This window comes from Protobothrops mucrosquamatus, unplaced genomic scaffold (assembly GCF_001527695.2).
Source record: "Protobothrops mucrosquamatus isolate PMUCROS unplaced genomic scaffold, P.Mucros_1.0 scaffold790, whole genome shotgun sequence".
Taxonomy (NCBI): domain Eukaryota; kingdom Metazoa; phylum Chordata; class Lepidosauria; order Squamata; family Viperidae; genus Protobothrops; species Protobothrops mucrosquamatus.
In genome coordinates this window covers 410518-432349 of record NW_015387057.1, presented here as the reverse complement: position 1 = coordinate 432349, position 21832 = coordinate 410518, and the positions used below count along the sequence as shown (strand labels likewise).

At 40.8% G+C, this 21832-nt stretch overlaps 2 protein-coding genes across 2 annotated transcripts; both read left to right on the top strand.

Annotated features, from left to right (window-relative positions):
• Positions 1-678: 678 nt before the first annotated feature.
• On the top strand, positions 679-2057 carry LPAR4 (lysophosphatidic acid receptor 4). The gene has a single exon (XM_015818794.1). The coding sequence runs from the start codon at positions 801-803 to the stop codon at positions 1845-1847; it is 1047 nt and encodes a 348-aa protein (XP_015674280.1). The 5' UTR covers positions 679-800; the 3' UTR covers positions 1848-2057.
• A 16856-nt stretch (positions 2058-18913) lies between these two features.
• Positions 18914-19972, top strand: LOC107289961 (putative P2Y purinoceptor 10). Its single transcript, XM_029284650.1, has one exon. It carries the CDS (start codon positions 18930-18932, stop codon positions 19878-19880), a length of 951 nt encoding a protein of 316 aa, XP_029140483.1. The 5' UTR covers positions 18914-18929; the 3' UTR covers positions 19881-19972.
• Positions 19973-21832: the final 1860 nt, after the last annotated feature.

Sequence of the window (21832 nt, the reverse complement as noted above, 5' to 3'; positions counted from 1 at the left end):
TACAGTGGGTTAATGTGATGGTTTGATTCACACAGCATGCTAAGCCCATAGCTGGGTTTCTATATATATCAATTGAACCAACATATTTTACTCAACTGAATTTTAAACTTAGTTTGTTATTTTATCAAATTTATACACCACTCACCTCAGAGTCTAAACGACTCTGAGCAGTTTACAAGTAAAAAAACCCCATAAAAATTAACAAAAAAGTAAAGTTGTGTCTAAAAGAAATACTGAGAGTTATTCTTGTAGCAGAAATAAAATGTGAATGAGGGTTTGAATTCCTCTACTACATCAACTCAAGTGTCTGTTCCTTAGATGCAGAAAAAGATAAGGAGAAAAAATAATTTTCATTTAATTGGAACGTTGTAACCGAACGCCAGAGAACGTGTTTTCTATGAGGTCCTTGGTGTTCTCTGAACTTGGTGGATTTCTTGCAGATGTTTCATTGCCAAGCCAGGTAATGTCCTCCGTGCTAGGTGATGTTACCTAGGTTGGTAATGAAACATCTGCAAGAAAACAACCGTGTTCAGAAAGCACCAAGGACCCCACAGTTCAACCTTAAGCTACAAATATTCTCTTCTATCGGTGTTTTTTTTAGTTCTGTAGGACTAAATAGAGTCTCTGAGGGTCTCACCTCTTTCCCAACCTTCTTGTGTTCTTCAGGAGAAAGGCTCACATCATGACTCTGTGGCCGCAAGCTTTCAACCCACAGAAGGTGCTTCTTGAAGCAGTGGAGGATTCCTGAATTTCAGTACATGGATGCCACTTAATTTTGCTTCACCAAGTGCAGTGCTGGAATGGGAAATCATAGCAACAACCATACCTGCATGATTGATGATTCCTTCAAGTACAACCTCTATGGAGCTGTCTACAGTGTGGTCTTCATCCTTGGCTTAATCACCAACTGTGCCTCGTTGTTTGTCTTCTGGTTCCGCATCAAAATGCGGAGCGAGACAACCATTTTCATGACCAACCTGGCAGTCTCGGACTTGCTCTTTGTGTTCACTCTCCCGTTCAAGATCTTCTACAATTTCAACAGGAACTGGCCCTTTGGAGACCCTCTGTGCAAGATCTCAGGAACAGCCTTCTTGACCAACATCTACGGAAGTATGCTGTTCCTCACCTGCATCAGTGTGGACCGCTTCCTCGCTATTGTCTACCCTTTCCGGTCTCGTTTGGTCAGGACAAGACGTAATTCAGCAATTGTGTGTGCAGGAGTATGGGTTTTAGTACTCAGTGGAGGGATCCTGGCATCCTTGTTTTCCACAACTAATACCACCAATGGCATAACAACATGTTTTGAAGGGTTTCCCAAAGACGTATGGAAGACCTACTTATCCAAGATTACAATATTTATTGAAGTGGTTGGCTTCATCATTCCCCTTCTGCTCAACCTTACATGTTCATCGCTGCTTCTGAGGACCCTCAGGAAGCCAGCCACCCTCTCCCAGATTGGCACAAACAAAGAAAAAGTGCTCAAGATGATAGTTGTGCATGTCACCATCTTTGTGGTGTGCTTTGTCCCCTACAATTCCATCCTTTTCCTTTATGCCCTTGTACGTTCTCAAGCCGTAGCCAACTGTTCTCTGGAGACATTCGCCAAAACCTTCTACCCAATCACCCTGTGTATTGCCACTCTCAACTGTTGCTTTGATCCTTTCGTCTACTACTTCACTTCAGAGTCCTTCCAGAAATCGTTCTATGTCATTCCTCATCTCAAAACAGACTCCCTTTTCAAAACCGAAACCCCTCTAACAAAAGTTCCCCTGCCACCGATACAGGAGGAGATGAGTGACCAGACTATTACGAATGGGGGAGACCTGACCTGTGAATCCAATTTTTAACCCCGAAGCTTTCTGCACTAACAATAGGATAGGCACTGAACTGCAGAGAACTTGGTATTAACCCAGTAGGTGGGACTTATGTAGAACGTATATATGTATGGAAAGTCAAGCAGACGCTCTTCCTTCTGAAAACACATCCTCATGTTTTAACTCCAGTAACGTTGCCTGTATGTACATTTTGGCTTTTGAAGCATCCGAAAAATAAAACATTTCATCTTGTCCCTATTTATTCCCTCCCCTGCTGATTACTATTAAAAAAAAGGTAAAGGTTTCCCCTCTCTAGTCATGACCAACTCTAGGGGGCGGTTTTCATCTCCATTTCCTAGCTGAGGGAGCCAGCATTGTCTGAAGACTCTTCCATGGTCATGTGGCCGGCATGACTGTACGCTGAGGCACATGGAACGCTGTTGCCTTCCCAGCGAAGTGGTACCTATTTATCTACTTGTGTTTGCATGCTTTCGGACTGCTAGGCTGGCAGGAGCTGAGGCAAGAACGGGAGCTCACCCCGTCAACACGTTGCTTGGATCTCAAACTACCAACCTGTTGGTCAACAAGCCCAATGCCTTAAGTGCTAGGCCAAAACCTCCTCTGAAGAGGTTACCTAGACTGGTAATGAAACATTTGGGAACCACCCCATAAGCTCAGAGAATGAACCTTCACCCTCATCCTACACCTGAGCTACAGATATTTGCCACTATTGCTAGGCTTCTGTGTAATTGTTGAGCAACGGCCTTTTCCCCCCAAATCTGATGGGGTAGAAGTAAATCTGTTCTCCCAGTTCTCTTCCCCCAATATGGATAGTGGTTCCTCCCTCTCAGGTGAATTTCCCCTCCAGTTTCCCTTCTGAAATGAACAAGGAATGCAACCCAACATGGAACTTCCTTTGTAGGTAGAATATGAATGTATAAATATCTGAATGAGTAGAATGTTAGTCATATTGGAGGCACTTGTCAAGCTATCTTAGGATCAACGTCTTTTGAAAGAACTAAGAAGCAGGATATGCTATCGCTTTTGCTTAATATGTAGTCATCCTTCTCCCACTTAACCTCTATTTCTGGTTCTGAATGCAAAAAGGACAATTACAGCCAACAACAATGGGTAGATATTTCCATTGCAAATGCTGGCAGGATAAATTTCCGCTTATCTTTGCAAGTAATTCTGGAATTGACGGTTCAAAGTAAGGGATTGTTTTTTCTTGAAATGTTTGCAGAGGAATTAAAAAGATGGGGGAAAGAAACTCAAGGGATTTGTTAAGAAAAACATAATGAGGAGGAAGAGGTGGTTTTGAACGCAGGGCTGTTCTCCTGAACAATGCAATTATGGGATCAAAATATACCATTGTTCCTCAGGATGGAAGATCTACACTAAGACTTTCAATCGTGGGGACAGTGCAACAGTATTCATATAGGGGGTTATTTAGATGAATTTACTGTTATATAGGTCGTTATTATTTTAACCCCCGATTGGCGATAACCATGAAAATGCCAGGTGCAAAGAATCGGAGCCATCCATTAAGTTGCAGTACACTTACTCAAGCCTACACTCAAGGATCTAAGGGGATTATTTATTTATTTAGTGTATGTCATATGATATATGGATTAGCAATATCTATTAACATTTCTTCTAGATTAGTAGGAGCCAATAAAATATAATGTTAAAAATATCTATGTTCAAATACCAATGTCTAGGCCATTTAACCATTAAAGCGTAGCATTGTTTATATTAAAAGAAAAATCAGATACCGGATTGGCATATGCCCTCAGTCACATTGAGGGGAGGATACTCCTCCAATATGAAGAGTACAACTAAGCTCAGAGAGCACCAAGGACCCCCTAATTTCAACCAAGAGCTACAAATATCCTCTCTTATTGGTACAAGAATTTAGTCAAGTTCAGTACTAAATTGGTGCCAGATAAGGGTCAACGGAATTCAAGAGGGATTGGGATTGGGCCATTTGTGGGAATGTAAGGATTCTTAAGCTGATGACATGCTTAACTCAACCCTGTTTGCTCTTCCCCTACAGAAAGAAATCTGGTAAAACATCATCTAGTCCAGGGGTCTCCAACTCCCGGTCCATGGACTGGTACCAGGCCGCGGCATGCCAACAACCGGTCTGCACAAACAAACAAAGCCCCATTCGTGGTATGCAGGCAGCACACAAAACCACGCACTCTCCGGTCCTTTCTCCACAGAACCGGTCCCTGGTGCTCAAAAGGTTGGGGACCTCTGATCTAGTGAGTTTAGGGGGATTGCAAGTGGGCATGGAATGGTCCTTCGTAAGGATCGAGCATTGGATAACATCCCTGAATTCTCAAATCCTTCAAGCTAAATTTGAGCTAAATCCAACATGATTCTTAGATTTCTCCCCAGCCCTCTAATTTTCCTGCAGAAGCTCAAGGTGGGATAATTAATAACACCGTACAGTTTCTTCGCTGGGAGGGTGGGATTGTCAGGACTCAAAGAAAAGGAGGAGTAAGTAAGAATGTTGGCCTCCCCCATCTAGTTTAACAAAGAGAAGGACAAGGGGGGGACATGATAGCAGTGTTCCAATATCTCAAGGGCTGCCCCAAAGAAGAGGGAGTCAAGCTATTCTCCAAAGCGCCTGAAGGCAGGACAAGGAGCAACGGGTGGAAACTAATCAAGGAGAGAAGCAACCTAGAACTAAGGAGAAACTTCCTGACAGTTAGAACAATTAACCAGTGGAACAACCTGCCTCCAGAAGCGGTGAATGCTCCAACACTGGAAGTTTTTAAGAAGAGACTGGACAGCCATTTGTCCAAAATGGTATAGGGTTTCCTGCCTGAGCAGGGGGTTGGACTCGATGACCTCCAAGGTCCCTTCCAACTTTATCATCATTATTATTATCACATCTCCTCCTCATTCCCGTCGCTGGGAAAGTGGCTTGTCCCCTTCTCTTTCACATCAATGGGATTTAGAAGATTTGAGCTTGCCTGGTGCCAGAACCTCATTTTGAGTTTAAATGAAAACAGTAGAATCCGCTCTTCCTCGATGTAAAAAGGAGAGGAGTGTTTTAGTTGGGCCGAAGTTGAAAGCAAGAGGGAGCCAGTGCTCTCTGGAGAGCTTTTAACATTGTTCCTTCTGAGCAGAACCTCTGACAAGTTTATTTAATTTTTAACTGGGAGGGGGGGAGGAATGGGAAGCTGCTTCTTTAAAGACTTGGAGAAGACCACAGTCTAGCCTCCCTAAGGAAATGTTGAAAGCTAGCAAAGGGGGGAAAAAAAATCAGCTGGGGCTGGACTGACTCCAGGTTAACCCATACATAAAGGGACTCTAATCCTAGCATAATGCTGGCTCTTTTTTATTATTATTTTGCTTTCTTTTTTAAATTCGAGGTCCTGCCAAAGCTTACAATGTTCCTTTCTTTCTTTCTTTTTTTTTGGTTTTACAAGCCAAGAGTTGTGGTCAATTTTCTCACGTATAATCCCAGGTTCTTTTCATCTGCCAAAAATGTAGATGAAAAGATTCATTATTTTGTCATTTAAGGCCTGAAATAAATTTACCCAGAGATCCTACTGGGTTGCTGAGGATTGCAAATAGCAAGACGGGATGGGTTCTTTTCTTTTCTTTTCTTTTATTATTAATGGAAATAAAAACGAATGCCTGCATAAATGTGTGTTTTATGGGCATGCACGTGACTAATTAGCATTCAGGGCAAGGGGGCTCCGTTGTTCCTTTTAAATGCTGCACTCGTGGTCTGAATAGAACTTCTCTCAGAAGTGGAGAAAAATGAACTTAGCAGAGCAGCTGAGAATTCTGTTCAGCAATAAACTCGTTTTGGAATCCAGTCTCATAATCTCTTTACAGGGGTGTTTTTTTGGGGGGGGTGGGGGAACGAAAGAGTACCATCATATAAAAGCTGACCTCAAGCTTCTTGGAGGACGTTTATTGTGATGGAGACCCATTTCCTAGCAAACTCATTTTTCCCAGGTTAGAAAAATTGCTAGCTTCAGAAGCTAAGGAAATACGTGTTTGTGTCTTTATCTTGGTTTGCCTGCGTGTAAAAAGGGCAGGACTTCAAATGCCCAGTCTTGGCTGCCGTCTTAACTTTTTGAAACTCCTACAGATGCTTCTGGAGAGACTGCAGAGAAAGAGGATGTTTGATGTTTGAATTTTCTCTCCTCTGTCTGGAATCCTCCCTCTGATCTTGCAGATGATCTGAAACATCACAAGACCATTTTTTAAGGGCGGCGCAGTGGTGAGAATGCAGAATGGCAGGCTAACTGCATTCTCACCACTGCCAGAAGTTCGATCCCAACCGGCTCAAGGTTGACTCAGCCTTCCATCTTTCCAAGGTCGGTAAAATGAGGACCCAGATTATTGGGGGCAAGAGGCTGGCTCCGTAAACCGCTTAGAGAGGGCTGTAAAAGCACTACATAGCAGTATATAAGTCTAAGTGCTATTGCCACGGCATTCTAGCTTTAGTGACTTAGATGTTAAACAAGTCAATATTTCAAGTCCAGAAACATCCTTGAAAAAAGAAAAAGTGGAAGTGTAACCAGTACCTTTTAAAAAAAAATAATACTGAAATTGTTCTGTTGGTTGTTTCCAAAAATGACAGCTTTACACGTTCATAAATGGAGTTGAAGAACATCTTCCTGGTTTTGCGTGGCTTAACATTTTCTGAAAATACAATATTTGCTTTTTCCAGCAGTTCTTTGCTTCCTTCTACCTTCCCCTCCCTGCCTTTCTCTCTTTTGCAAAATATCGTCAGCCTCACACCAGAAGATCCCAAGATCCTCTGATACTTCTTATTTGAAGTTGTTCTTAGCCTTGTAGCAACTTCTGATTAATCTCTGGGATCATGAGACCGTAACCGTCAGATGGTAGCTTTGATCTTTATCCAGCAAACCATCTGGAAACATATTTCAGACTGGCGGCTGCTTCTTTCACTCTCTGTGTGGTTTTCAGCAGAATTTCCGCTGAAGTTTTTTTTTAAATGTATCCCAAGTTTCAGGGTTATTTAAAAAAAAAAACAGTACTAGAAATTCTCACCCGTCTTCAAGGTGTGATTTTTTTTTATTGCTTTGTAAAGGGGAGAATATACATATTGTTTTGCATTAAAAAAAAACCCAAATAAATAAGCCTAGATTTTTTAAAAAACAACAACATTTAACTCCAAGTTGGCCCAAGTTCATCAGGATTGCCCAATCTCTTCCCATCTGATTGGTGTTGCCTATACTTGTGGATCCATGCTAGCTGTTGCTTGTTACAACATCACACCCTGCAAACTCTGGATCCTAGTCTAAACCAACCTTCTCCAGCTTGATGTCCTTCAGAAACTGTGGTCCCAACCCAGCTGGAAGGAATAATATTAGGGAAATGTGCTGAAAGGTGTATTTCAACTCCAGATTGTCAATGGAGACCTTAACTTTCTTGACATTTGCAATTCTGGCATCAATAAGAATAGAAAAATGGTAGTGCCATTGAGTTCTTCCAATGTATTTTTTTTTCTCTGGGTGACTGCATGGATACATATAATTTTCCTGGCAAACATTTGGAAGTGCTTTCCCGTTGCCTTCTATTATGATGGTTTTTCAACTTTCCAACTTCTGAACTTCCTTATTAATTTACTAACCAGTTCCAATCCTACTTAACTTCTGACAAAATTGTCCGGTGCTGCCATCTGTTGACACACACAGTTATACACAGACACACTAAGCTTTTTGGATGAAAGAGAAGAAATGTTAATGGATAATGAAGATGCTTCGAAGATCAAGAGGGTCATCCTCAGCCATTCCTTGAAGATTGCAAGATTAACTGACCATCTAACATCCCAAATGAAAGGACCCCAACTCCTTGAATACTTAGGAAGCATAGTTTTTCAATGGTCTTGCCATCATCCAGAATGCCAAAACTTTAGACAAATTATTAAAAAAAAAACCTGGATGCTCAAAACTGGTTCTAGGTTGAGAGGACCTTGGGAAAGTGACTTCCCATGAGTCTATTTTCCTCCATTCATATCCTTCTGAGGAGACTTCTTGAGACCAATAGCAGGTAAACTATGACAAGCATTTAAGAATAATCTGAGAGTAAATTAAGAGTACATCATATTTACCAAGATCTTGGTTGATGCCCATAAATTCTGGATGTGAGACATGCTCTTCCTAGATAGTCCTTATTGCCCTAAAAAGGATGTTATATCTCTGTCTATTTCTGGAAGACCTCATTAAATGAATACTATTTTGTATGTCTATCGTTCTGTATTCCGTCAATCAAGAGGAGTGCTGATTTACCACCTGCCTGTTAGGTACTTGGCAAAAGGAAACAATAATTAATGACTGAATAGCCAACAATCAATGGCCTAATTAACAACTAAAAGATGCACACAACCAGGAAGCATATAAATACAACAGCATTGAACAGCCCAATGCACCTGGAGAAAGAGTGCAGAGAAGAGCAACAAAGATGATCAGGGGACTGGAGACTAAAACATAAGGAACGGTTGCTGGAATTGGGTATGTTTACTTTAATTAAGAGATGACACGATAGCAGTCTTCCAGTATCTCAGGGGCTGCCACAAAGAAGAGGGAGTCAAGCTATTCTCCAAAGCGCCTGAAGGCAGGACAAGAAGCAATGGATGGAAACTAACCAAAGAGAGAAGCAACTTAAAACTAAGGAGAAATTTCCTGACAGAACAATTAACCAATGGAACAACCTGCCCCCAGAAGCGGTGAATGCTTCAACACTGGAAGTTTTTAAGAAGAGATTGGAAAGGCATTTGTCTGAAATGATATAGGGCTTCCTGCCTGAGCAGGGGGTTGAACTAGAAGACCTCCAAAGTCCCTTCCAACTTTATTATTATTATAAAGAAGTTCTCTGAGCAATGGGCTCTAGGATATGCCCAGAAGTTTGGGAGAACAAAGCTTTGGTGTCAGTGACTGACTCAGATCCTACACTATGTTGTAAGCTCATGGAAAACATTTGCAATTTTTGACTGGACGTACACAATTGTACGCCTAACGATCTGTGTTTTTCTAATTTGTCTTGATTTGGGGCTGGATGTAAAAAATCTTTGTAGCTAAGGAAGCCAGAAAATCCTGTTTGGGGAAGAAACATCTCTCAAACAAAATAGGTGAACGGAGGACAAGAGACAGACTTTTCCTGCCCTGGTGGAGTCACTTCAGGGTAGACGTGTCTTAATTGCCATCTCCTTCCTTCCTTTGCTTTCCTTCTGTTTGTTTTTCAGTCTGCTGGAAACGCAAAGATTAGTCAAGCGAAGGGAAATACAAGCTTCCACCATCCGATTGAAATGTATTTGGATAGAGAAACCAATGTCAGGAATCCTGGACTAAGTTCAACATCGGGTCATCTTATTTGTAGACTCTGTGGTCCAGAAAAAAAAATAACGGGTCTTTGGGAATTTTGTTTGAAGATGGGCTTTATTTCCTGTGATTTTTTCCTGTTGGAGAGAGAGGGTGGAGAAATTGATCTGACCCTCATTTAAAAAAACAACAACAGATGACCATATTTCTGCCCTTCCATCACCTCATCCATATTTTTAAAAATCTATGAACTCTTCCTTGCCTGAGCTCTCTCCAGCAGCACTTAAAGAAAATTCTCCTTTTACTTTATCTAAACTTCAATAGAGAACAGTTGGTAGAAATTAAAAGTTTGAGATCAAGATGGTCGGTTCCCTTCCATGGAATTCTTAACCACTCGAGACACGTTTAAATTGAAGTGTGCATTCCAAGCCACAAAGGGGAGATGGATTTTCCCCAGCTTGTGCCTGTTTTATTTAGCTGATTGACTCATCCTTCCTACCTTGACTAAAGAAAAGACTTTGTCTAAGTTTGTTTCGACATGAACACCACTTTTGGACTTTTTGCCAAAAGCTGGCAGAAAGACTACACTAATTTTGGAATGTGACCATTAAGAAATGCTTATGAGTTTAGAAATATTGGGTATTGAATTTCAGATCAAAAAGTTAATGTATTTTGTTTCTGGGAATTATTTCTTCTTTATTTCTTTTTCTTTTTTTTCTTTTGCACTCCCCCTTCCCCTATTTTTTCTATTTTAATAATTGCTTATTTTCTGTAGAGTAAAGAAATGGTAGAGACAATACAGAAGGAAGGAAGGAAGGAAGGAAGAAAGGGAGAAAGGGAGAAAGGGAGAAAGGAAAGGAAGAAAGGAAAGGAAAAAGGGAAAGAAGAAAGAAGAAAAGAAAGAAAGAGAAAGGAAAGGAAAAAGGAAAGAAGGAAGGAAGGAAGGAAGGAAGGAAAGAAAGAAAGAAAGAAAAGGATCATTAGCTTGCAAATTTCAAGGGCTTTCTTATTTTTATTACTCTGGAATCAAGGGTGGAAACCTTCCAGGGTGGAGTAGAGAATATAAATATTTTAAATATATCACAGTACTGTAAATAATTGCTTCGCTCTGAAAACCTTTTCCAAAGATAATAGAGTAAAGCAAGAACAATTTTCTGAAGCTGAAAGTTCCACGAAGGATTGTACTCTGTTCTTTCCCCTTGATTGACATCTGGTTTTCTCTTTTGATGGGAGCAAAACTGTTCTTTCCCCTTGATCGACATCTGGTTTTGTCTTTTGATGGGAGCAAAAGGACAATTGTTAAAGGTATAGGTCACCATCTCGTGGCCAAAAATAGGAAATGCAAAGAGAAAAACCAAGAAAGTCCAGTTGCCCTTTGAAAAAGCACCTTTGGGACAACCATGATCTGGATGGCGGAGAATCTCCACAAACAATGGGATCCTTGGCGCTCTCTGAGCTTGATGGTTTTCTTGCAGACGTTTCATTACCAAACTGGGTAACGTCATCACAGGAGGACACCAAGAATTTAGGTCAGTTTGGTAAAGCAATTTCCTGCCAAGTTTCACATCTAGGGTTAAGCAACTACCCATGTGTTATGAAGAGTTTACTCACAAAATAATGGTGTGTGTGTGTATGTGTGATTGGTTGGTTGGAAATGGACTGAGGGAGAGTCTGGTGTGTGTGTGTGTGAGAGAGAAGACCCAGTGTGTACAAAATGGTGGATGTATGTAATGGGACAGGACAGTGCAGGCTTCTAAAAAGTTTAAAAAGGGAATGTGATGTACCAAACATTTGGCAATTCCTGCATTTAATCTACCGAAATTACTTTTTCACACAAGGGGCTTACACAATTTTCACTTTCACAAAGGACCCCTCCAGCACACATCACTGTGCATCTCCACATAACAGTCTGGCTAACAATGTGAAAGTGGGTAGTTGTTGTTGTTGTTGTTGTTATTATTATTATTATTATTATTATTAATAATAATAATAATAAAATGAAGAGTTAATTGTTTTCTTCTGCAATATCTCATCTACCAGCCTCTGCCACAGCAAGAATCCTACACTTAACTTGCTAATCTAAATTTCCGGGTCAAAAATGGAATTGAATCCGGGATTTATTCCTATTGGATTCACGTCAGGAACTTCAAATAAAAACACCATACTGTAGTCTGGCTTAATGTGCTGTTTTGAATTAATGATGAGACAACCGCACGCGCATTGTGTAACTCTTGGTCAAAACTTCCTGTTATTGCAGACGTCTTACCAGAAATATTCACATGCTTATATTCTCAGGTTTACCTGTAGAGGGTCATGAACTGAGGAGAAATACTCAGAAGTCCTTACTCCTACACTTCCCCCCCCCCAAAAAAAGGGGGGGGGCAGAGGCATTGCTTGAGCCTTGGAAAAGGAGATAGAATTAGGAAGAGACTCAACCTGACTCAATGAGTTTATGTGGGAAGGAGCAACAGAACAATCAGACTTCTAGGAACCTGTTAATACAACAGATCTTAAGCTTTGGTCTAGTCTGGAGGCTAAAACATATGAAGAATGGTTACAAGAAAGGGGTATTCTAGGTTAAAGAAGGACTAGGGGTGACTTGCTAGTAATGTTCCGATATCTTAGGGGCTGCCACAAAGAAAAAGGGGTCAATCTTTTCTCCAAAGCCCCTGAAAGCAGAACTAGAAGCAAGGGATGGAAACTCATCAAGGAGAGAAGCAACCTAGAACTGAGGAGAAATCTCCTGACACTGAAAACAATTAAATCAATGGAACAGCTTGCATTCAGAAGTTATGGGTGCTCCATCAATGGGAGTTTTTAAGAAGAGATTGGACAACCGTTTGTCTAAAATGCTATCGGGTCTCCTGTTGAACAGGGGGTTGGACTAGAAGACCTCCAAAGTCCCTTCCAATTCTGTTATTCTGTTAGTTTTCTTGTGGAGTCAGTTTCTTGGTCTGGTCAACCTCAAAGGGTTAATATGACTGGATGGAAATTTCTAGATAGTCTTAAACAAAAGTTTGGGAGATTCTCTAGATGTTGATCTGAAGAAACCTGAACCAAATAGATTCTGAACAAAATCTGTTGAGACTCCTTAGATTTAGGCAGAGCCATCTTTCTTATTTTCTGATAAGATTTTTCTGAATAACAGTCCTGTGGAAGTATCACATTGAACCGAACGTGCTCAAATTTATCCAGTTGCCTTCGTATCTTAAATCTGTCTGAACGGAAGGAGTTTGAAGCATCAATTCAAATTGATTTAGACATCCAAATTCAGTTTTCCAAAACAGTTCCGAAGTGCAGAGAGGACTTGATTCATTTGCCCCAAACCCTTCAATGCCTTTTCTTCCTGAAGCTTATTTGAAAATAAAAAGAGTTCTATCTACATGTTACTATTACATCGTCTCTGCCTGATTTCCGGAGTCAACTTTTGCTACAGCAGAAACACCATTGTTTGGATAAGCCTTCCCAACTCAGATTGCTATGTCTTGCAGTTGCAAAAATGACTGCCACCAGGTGTCCAATCGGGTGTTATATCTTCTTAAGCACCACAACACCGTTGGACGGAATTCTTGCCTATCAGCCTTATTTTTGTGGTTAACATAATGCTAACTTCCTGCGAACAGATCCTCATTCACACCGTTGCAAGAACAAGAGCCAATCAACGGTCTTTCTTTTCCTCTCTGAATCACTCTCCAAAAGAGAACCAGGCAAGAGTTTGCTATCCAAAGATTGCCTCTTCCGTACACCTCGCTTTTGCTGATGCTCCAAATGAGGTAAGACTTTCAGAATTTGAAGTGTGGGATACCAGACGAGGTAGATTTTATTTCCCACCCGGTCTGCAGTTGTGGAAGAATGTTCCTCTTTAGTTAGCAAAAAAAAGAAAATATTAGTAAAGACCTTGTTTTCATACGATCAACTCGGTCTGTACCAGATGACTGCACTCGTGAAAGCTGGAATGAGCAAATATACCAATTTATGCCTCTCTTGAAAATTTGGGGAGACTGTCGCCAGATAAACACAATGAGTGAAACTGCTGTTTGACTGAGGCACAAAAGAATAAAAATATGGAAGAAAGAATCTAGTTTCTGGGGTCTGGTGGAACAGGGGAGGGGTTTTTGTGGAAAAGGCCTGCTTCTGAAGTCCCACTACATGACAACATTTAAGGAAAGGGACTGGAGATGCCCAATCTAGCCGGGAGAAAAAGTCCTGCAAATAACTTAGCCCTGAACCATGTAGGGCAATGTTTCTCAACCTTGGCTGTTTGAAGATACTGTATGTGGACTTCAATTCCCAGAATAGGTGGCTGGGGAATTCTGGGAGTTGAAGTCCACACATCTTCAAACTGCCAAAGTTGAGAAACACTGACGTAGGGCTTTAAAGGTGATAACAGGCACTTTGAATTGCACCCAGAAATAAATTAGGAGCCAATGCAGCTCATGCAGCAACGGTGTAATACGGACAAACCATGAGCGATTGCGTTCTGAACCAATTGTAACTTCTAGCCCCACATGGTGTACACTGCAATAATCCCACTAGGAAATGAGCAAGGATTGACTGTGAGCAGGACCTGGCAATCCAGGAATGGGTGCCATTGGAACACAAGACACACCTGGGCAAAGATAGGGCCGTCACCCATAGCTGTCCCAGCTAATTGAGCAGAACCAGTAAATCTAGAAGTCCAGGGTTGTGGGGTTTTTTTTGGAATAGCTGTTCACCAGGATCATGCTTTGCATTTCAATTGCATAAATTGTTGTTAATTGCGAAGTCGTGTCCGACCCATCACGACCCCATGGACAATGTTTCTCCAGATCTTCCTGTCCTCTACCATCTTCTGGAGTCCATTTAAGCTCACGCCTACTGCTTCAGTGACTCCATCCAGCCACCTCATTCTCTGTCTTCCCATTCTTCTATTGCCCTCAATCTTTCCCAGCATTAGGCTCTTCTCCAGTAAGTCCTTCCTTCTCATTAGGTGGCCAAAGAATTTGAGTTTCAACTTCAGGATCTGGCCTTCTAAAGAGCAGTCAGGGTTGATCTCTTCTAGGACTGACCGGTTTGAACGCCTTGCAGTCCAGGGGACTCGCAGGAGTCTTCTCCAGCACCATAATTCAAAGGCCTCAATTCTTTGGCACTCAGTCTTTCTTATGGTCCAGCTTTCACATCCATACATTGCAACTGGGAAAACCATGGCCTTGACTATACGCACTTTTGTTGGCAGGGTGATGTCTCTGCTTTTTAGTATGCTGTGCATAAATTAGGAAAACTTATTTATCAGACCACTGAAGGAAGGTGTATAACATGTGGTACAAAATTGGTTTTGTCCAAAAGCTGCAGGCAGACCTTGCTGAATTCCAATTCAGATATCTGCAAAGGTTACCTGCACCTTTGGCTAAATTGAATTCTTTGAAAACGTATGAATTTTATAGATTTAAAGATTGCTGTAGCCATGGTGAGCCTCTCAATAAAGATCAGATACAGCAACAAATTGGTTATACACTACCGTCACCTTTTCAATGTCAACTCAAATCTCCTCTGGGATAGATAGTTTAACTGAATAGTGTTATGATCGTATCAAAAATATAAAACAAAACCCAAGATCTAATTCCAAAGTAAAATAGATAAAATAATTCTGGGCACTAGAAACATTAGAACTTCAGCAATACAGACTTGTACAAATTTTACAAATTGTATATAAATAACTTCGTTATTCAGAACAACCAAAATGAATTTCAAAAGTGTATAGGTTATTACTGTAATTTAAAATAAAAGAGCCATCTGGAGCTTGGGATATTGATTTTGGTAATCTCATATAGGAGACAAATTGTCAACACTTAATGGAAACCAGCTTCACTTCACTTTCAATACAAGAAGTGCAGTGGAAAATTAAACACTGTTGATATTTCATCCCTGTTAGGCTGGCTCATATATATTAAAATTATTCTTCCAAATGCTATGGAGGTTGTCCCCCCAAAAAAACACCTAAATAAAGGTTTGTTTTGGGGATTTTTTTCTTCATTTGTGGTGGTCACCTTATACAGTTATACCCTTTTGGTGAAAATGTTTTGAAGAGTTAAGTAACATCGCAAAACAAAAAACTGAATACTTTCCAGAGTTAAGCTTATTACACTTATTTACTGGACAAAACCATGAAGTTAAAAATAAAGAATTGATTTATCTATTTAATTTTAGCAACCCAAACCATGACTGTGCGACATTGAGAACTCTAGGCAATATAACAACTGAATTGCGATTAGCAAGACCTTTTCGATTGCCACATTAGAAAAAACATCACAGACTGAGTTAAGGAAATAAAATGTCAGAAGCAGTAACCACAATTTTATTAAACTTGGTTGGATTTTATGGTTTACCTTAAATTTTTGTTCAGTCGTGTCTGATTTTCAGAAACTGCTTGGAAAACTCCCTGAAGTTTTCTTAATAAGGTTTTTCAGAAGTTGTTGACCATTACGTCCTTCTTGTGGGTCAGAGAGAGTGACTGGCTTTGGGCCTAAGACGAGACAAGAATTCACCTTTTCCCAGTTTCTAGACAGATGTCTTAACCACTACACCAAACTGAGTTTTTAACTTAATAGCAATAGATTATAATTTGGTATACTCTTTAAATATTATAAATTTTGAAATGGAGTACCTCTCTCTTTATTCAGGTTGTAGTAGACCTTTTTTTAATATTTCTATTTTTTTTAGATGTATCTTGGATTCATTTTAATGTAGTTACCTGATATGGTTTGAAATAAAAGCAAAAAAAGTTACATTCTCCCATAGTTTCATTGCTCTACTGCCCTTCCCTCTAAGACATGAAGTGATCTAAAGAGAGTTTTTGAAATTAAGTTTGCAACTTCAGTTTCTTGTTTGTTCCTGTTCTGGAAGCCAAGCATCCCTTGGGTGCATGTGCTGCCTGTTAAGTTACATCTTATGAAAAATCTCTGTGGGTTGATTTGTGAGGGAAGGCCATCTCTGTCTGCATGCTGTTCAAGGAGGCATAGCCACAGATTAACACAAAACCAACAAGCAAGCAGCAAATAATACCCCAATCAAGGAACTGCCAACTCAGACAAATAAGCTAACAGTAAATAACAGCCTAGTCAAGGAACCATGAGAAACACTTCCACCAACACTGGCAGAGCGAGGCACTTACATGTAAACAGAAAGCAAACTCCACTCCCTTCTAGCACTGATGATGTTACCTAATTGGGTAATGAAACGTCTGCAAGAAAATGATCAAGCTCAGAGAGCACCAAGGACCCCACAGTCCTCCTCCTCCTCCTCCTCCTCCTCCTCTTCTCTGCAAACCCCATGCCCTTCCACATTGATGCTGTTACCTAGTTGGGTAATGAAATGTGTGCAAGAAAACAACCAGGCTCCGAGAGCACCAAGGGCCCCACAGTCCTCCTCCTTCTCCTCTCTGCAAACCTCATGTCCTTCCACCATTGATGCTGTTACCTAGTTGGGTAATGAAATGTGTGCAAGAAAACAGCCAAGCCCAGGGCCCCAGAATTCAATTCTGAACTACAAATATTCTCTTCTATCCCCATTTCTTACTAATTTACTGCTGACTGGGCCTCTATACAGTAGTAACTCTTAGGTGCACGGTAAAGCTTGCACTTAGCCAGCTACTGGTAAAACCAGCTTAGAAAGAAACTCAGGCAGAATACACTTGTGGCCAATGACAATCTTGAGTTATATTCATTATAATTTAATCCTCCAGGGATAGAGAAATCACAGAAGCCCTTTTGCCAACGTGCAGTAAGAACCGTTTTCCCCAGAGGTGTCGTTATGTAAAACAGAAGTTGGAAATTTGATTTTTATTGACTTCCTGCCCTGAGTGAGGGAGTTGAAGCTGCCACCTTAATAAGAATTAATGGGCAAAAAGGCTAAACAGGAAACTTTTGAACAGTACGCAAGAGCAGTTTAGTAAATAGGAAATGCATGAACAAACAGGTTGGCGGAAGGCAACTTGCAACAATTTACAAGCTGGTCAAAATGATTCCACCGTTCTCAAGCCGCAGAAGCATTTCTTTTTCTTTATTTTTTTTATTAAAAGTTATTAAAATTACATAAGTTTTTCAAGGAAGTTTAGGCTAATATGGTGCATGGTCAGTGTGCAAAAATGGAAAGCTTGTAATAAAACTTGCCGCTTACATAGGTCCTTGGCAGATTAATTTAAGATTAACATTCATGAAATTGTCAACAACTCCAAGATGAAGCTTCAGAATTTAGGGAAGAACCAGAATAAAAACCACACCCTGTAGAAACCCTTTTTGCAAGTAAGTTCTGCAAGAAAACTCTTTTGCTTGCAAACCTCTTCTGGATTTTGTGCTTGAGACAGAAAAGAAATGAAACTCTTGACACTGGGTTTTGCGGATTCATAGAGACCGTTGTTACAGAAATGGCTAGCATTAATTTATTTATTTATTTGATTCAAGTATTTCATTAGTTTATCAAAATATAAAATACAGAAATACCACCCAAAAAAATAATGGGAAAATAGGGGAGGACAAGGGGAAGATGAAAAAGTACAGGTAGTCCTCAATTTACGACCACAATTGAGCCAACGTTTCTGTTGTTCGGTGAGACAGTTAAATGAGTTTTGCCCCATTTTACGACCTTTCGTGCCTCAGTTGTTAAGTGAATCACTGCAGTTGATAAGTTAGTAACCCGGTTGTTAAGTGAATCTGGCTTCCCCACTGACTTTGCTTGTCAGAAAGTCGCAAAAGGGGATCACGTGACCCTGGGACACAGCGACGGTCATAAGCATGAACCAGTTGCCAAGCATCTGAATTTTGATCACGTGACCATGGGGACACTGCAATGGTCGTAAGTGTGAAAAACGGTCATAACTCACATTTTTCAGTGTCGTAACTTTGAACGGTCACTAAACAAACTGTTGTAAGTCGAGGCCTATCTATGTAGGTTAAAGAGGAGAAGAAAAAGAAAAGCATTAACTTCCGATTCCCTTCAATTCTCACCGGCTCAAGGTTGACTCAACCTTCCATCCTTCTGAGGTCGGTAAAATGAGGACCCAGATTGTTGGGGGCAACATGCTGGCATTTGTAAACTGCTTAGAGATGTCTGTAAAGCACTATGGAGCAGTATATAAGTCTAAGTGCTATTCCTCTATCTATCTATCATCTATCTATCTATCTATCTATCTATCTATCTATCTATCTATCTATCTATCTATCTATCTATCTATCTATCTACCTACCTACCTACCTACCTACCTACCTACCTACCTACCTACCTACCTACCTATCTATCTATCTATCTATCTATCTATCTATCTATCTATCTATCTATCTATCTATCTATCATCCCATAGCCAGGAGTTCGATCCCGACCAGCTCAAGGTTGACTCTGTTTTCCAACCTTCCGAGGTCGGTAAAATGAGGACCCAGATTGTTGGGGGCAATATGCTGGCATCTGTAAATTGCTTAGAGAGGGCTGTAAAGCACTATGAAGCAGTGTATAAGTCTAAGTGCTATTGCTATTAGGAGCCCTGGTGGTACAGTGCAGTATTGCAGGCACACTCTGCCCACAGTCTGGAGTTCGATCCTTATGGGCTTCTGGTTGACTCAGCCTTCCATCCTTTTGAAGTCAGTAAATGAGCCAGATGGTTGGGGCCAACATACCGACATTGTAAACTGCTGTAAAGCACTATGGGACAGCATATAAATCTATGTGCTATTGCTGTAGCTTTATTAATGTGCCATCTTTTCCTTACAGGGTCCAGAATCACTTCAATGGTGGGACTTTTCCAAGTCCTCCTACCTTCAACGGAACAGGGATGAATTGCTCTGAACCCGGAATAAATTTCCAACATACATTTTACACCGCCACTTACTCCATCATTTTCATCCCAGGCCTCCTAACCAACAGCATTGCTCTGTGGATGCTCTGCCTCTTTATCCGAAAGCAAAACAAAGCCATCATCTTCCTGCTGAACCTGGCCACCGCGGACTTCATTCATGTCCTCTCCTTACCTCTGCGGATTTATTATTACATCAACTACAAGTGGCCCTTTGGACTCTTCCTTTGCCAGCTTTGCTTCTACTTGAAGTACCTGAACATGTACGCCAGCATTTGTTTCCTCACCTGTATCAGCATGCAAAGGTATCTGTTCCTACTCCATCCCTTTAAGGCCAAAAACTGGAAGAAGGGCTACGATGTGGCCATCTCGGCTGCCATCTGGTTGGTGGTTGGCATCACTTGTCTGACCTTCCCATTGCTGAGGAACACCCAGAGCTCCGAAGCTTGCTTCTCCGATCTCAAGATTGAAAAGTTCCAAAACAAGGCGGCTTTGATCGGGATGCTGATGGTCGCCGAGCTGATTGGGTTCTTGTTCCCTCTTGCAATCATTGTCTATTGCACTTCCAAGATCAGAGCTTCCCTCCAGGAAAACCAAATGCCTTTACAAAACGCCGGTGAAAAACGGAAGGCCTTACGGATGGTGTCCATGTGTGCCGTCGTGTTTTTTGTGTGCTTCGCCCCTTATCACGTCATGTTTTTCTTCTTCATGTTGGTAAAAGAAGATGTGGTGAGGGGCTGTGCTGTAAAGCAAAGTATCTTGTACCTGCACCCCTTTTTCTTAAGCCTTGCAAGCTTCAACTGCTGCCTGGATCCATTCCTGTATTTTTTTGTGACATCTGAATTCCATGGTCGGATGCCAAGCTACCGGAGCTTGTCCTTCAGAAGTCGTTTGATAAGCAAGGAAAGTGCTTCTTCTGTGAAGGACTAAATTAGCTGGACTTCAAGTTGGACAAAGGATTGGAGGATCTACAGGAGACGCCTTAAGCTCTGGTAGTTCAGACTGCATCTCCTGACACCCTGTAGCATGAGAGTGGGCTCACATACCATGCTAAAGTTTTGGTTTGTTGATTGAGCAATAGTTGGTTGGGTTCATACAACATGATAGATCAGTGGTTCCTAATCTGTTTTATGGAAACCATTTTAGGGGAAGTTGCATGAGTCAAAGCAGCTGTAGATGACACACCGCTGGCTCTAAGTTAATGTTGTGGTCTTCAAAAGCTTTTGGTGACCATCTCAAAGTCTGCATGAAGAGAAAAGTTGGGATCTGCAGCACCGTGTTCTACAGATCACAAAGATGGGATAGCTAAGCCATCACATGATCTGTTTTAATTTTTTTTTCTGCAACCTCAGCCTGACACTCATCATTTCCAGTCAAGAATCTTAAACTGGGTGGGGATGAGCAAATGCTAAGCTACACAAACCAAACACAGCTCTACAGAGACATGAATTTCTTTTTCCCAGATCTGCCTAAGGAGGGCAATTGCTGAACCTGCTTTATTTTGCTTTGATAGTTTTGGAAGTACTAATGCTTTTTGCTGATCCCACTAATGTGTCTATAAAGATTGAATCATGGCAACCGAACCAAATTTTGTTAATCTGAGACATTCCATTGCTCATCCAAGCAACTTTATCAGTCAGAGCAAAATTCTTTGCCTAACTAATTTTGCTTTGACTGATGAAGTTGCTTGGACGAACAACAAAATGTCTCAGATTTACAAAGTTTGATCAGTTACCATGATTTCAATCTTTAGACATCCTTGGCCTAGATCAGGGGTAGGCAACCTTGGCTCTTTTATGACTCGTGGACTTCAACTCCCAGAATTCCTGAGCCAGCCAAGCTGGCTCAGGAATTCTGGGAGTTGAAGTCCACGAGACATAAAAGAGCCAAGGTTGCCTATCCCTGGCCTAGATAATTGATTCTTCACTGACATATTGATCCCAATAATGTGCAATGGGAAATTACTTTGGGAATGTAATTTCTGACTGACTTCAAGCTAGAATCAAAGGTATAACTTGCATTAAGCCTTCAGATAGGTTTAGCATACTAAAAATGACAAAAAAGTATATATAATTGGAATACATTCAAATAAATCCCACAGATATGAACAAGAGTTCTCCAGGCTTCTCTTGATCTGCAACCGTCAGTTTATGGGTCGTAAGAATTAACAGTATTTTGTTTTAGTCCAATTCCAAAGTCTAACTTCATTAGTGAATTGACTGAACACATCTTTTGTAAGTATGTACATACTCTGCAAGTAAACAAAATAATTGCTCTGAATAGTAAAATAAATAAAAGAACTGGTTTGAAAGAGAAAGAAAACAAGGGTACTCGTTGTCAGTTATGTCCACTGCTTTTCAAGGAAGAGCACAGTCCACGCTGCAACAACTCGTCCCCATTTTAAAATAGAATAGAGCTGGAAGGGACCTTGGAGGTCTTCTAGTCCAGCCCCCCAGCAGGAGAACCTATACCAGCTCAGACAAGTGACTGCCTAGCCTCTTAAAAATCTCCAGGGATGGAGCACCCACGATTTTAATCATGTGATCTGGGGTAATTATGCAATTTCAAATATATAGCTACCTTCTGGTTTCCATACGTTTATGTGGGGGGTGTTTGGTTCTTTCTCTTTGCTATTTCTTTTTTCTTTTTCATTCAGGTGCATCCTGTGGGTTATTTTTAACTTTTACAGACAGCCACTGACAGGAAATACTTGCCATTTTACAAAGGAAAAGAGTCACATTTTATGCCTGCCACTGCCTACCCGAGGCCAAAACATTGAAAAAAGCAAGCACATCTAACCAGAGAGTATGGTTTGATATTATTAATATACATACCAATTGTTGAGAGGAACTGAAAATCCCATTTTAACATTCTTTTTTTAA

Excerpts from the sequence above, each read along its gene's own strand:
- LOC107289961 (XM_029284650.1), top strand. The coding sequence starts at position 18,930 with ATGAATTGCTCTGAACCCGGAATAAATTTCCAACATACATTTTACACC.
- LPAR4 (XM_015818794.1), top strand. The coding sequence starts at position 801 with ATGGGAAATCATAGCAACAACCATACCTGCATGATTGATGATTCCTTC.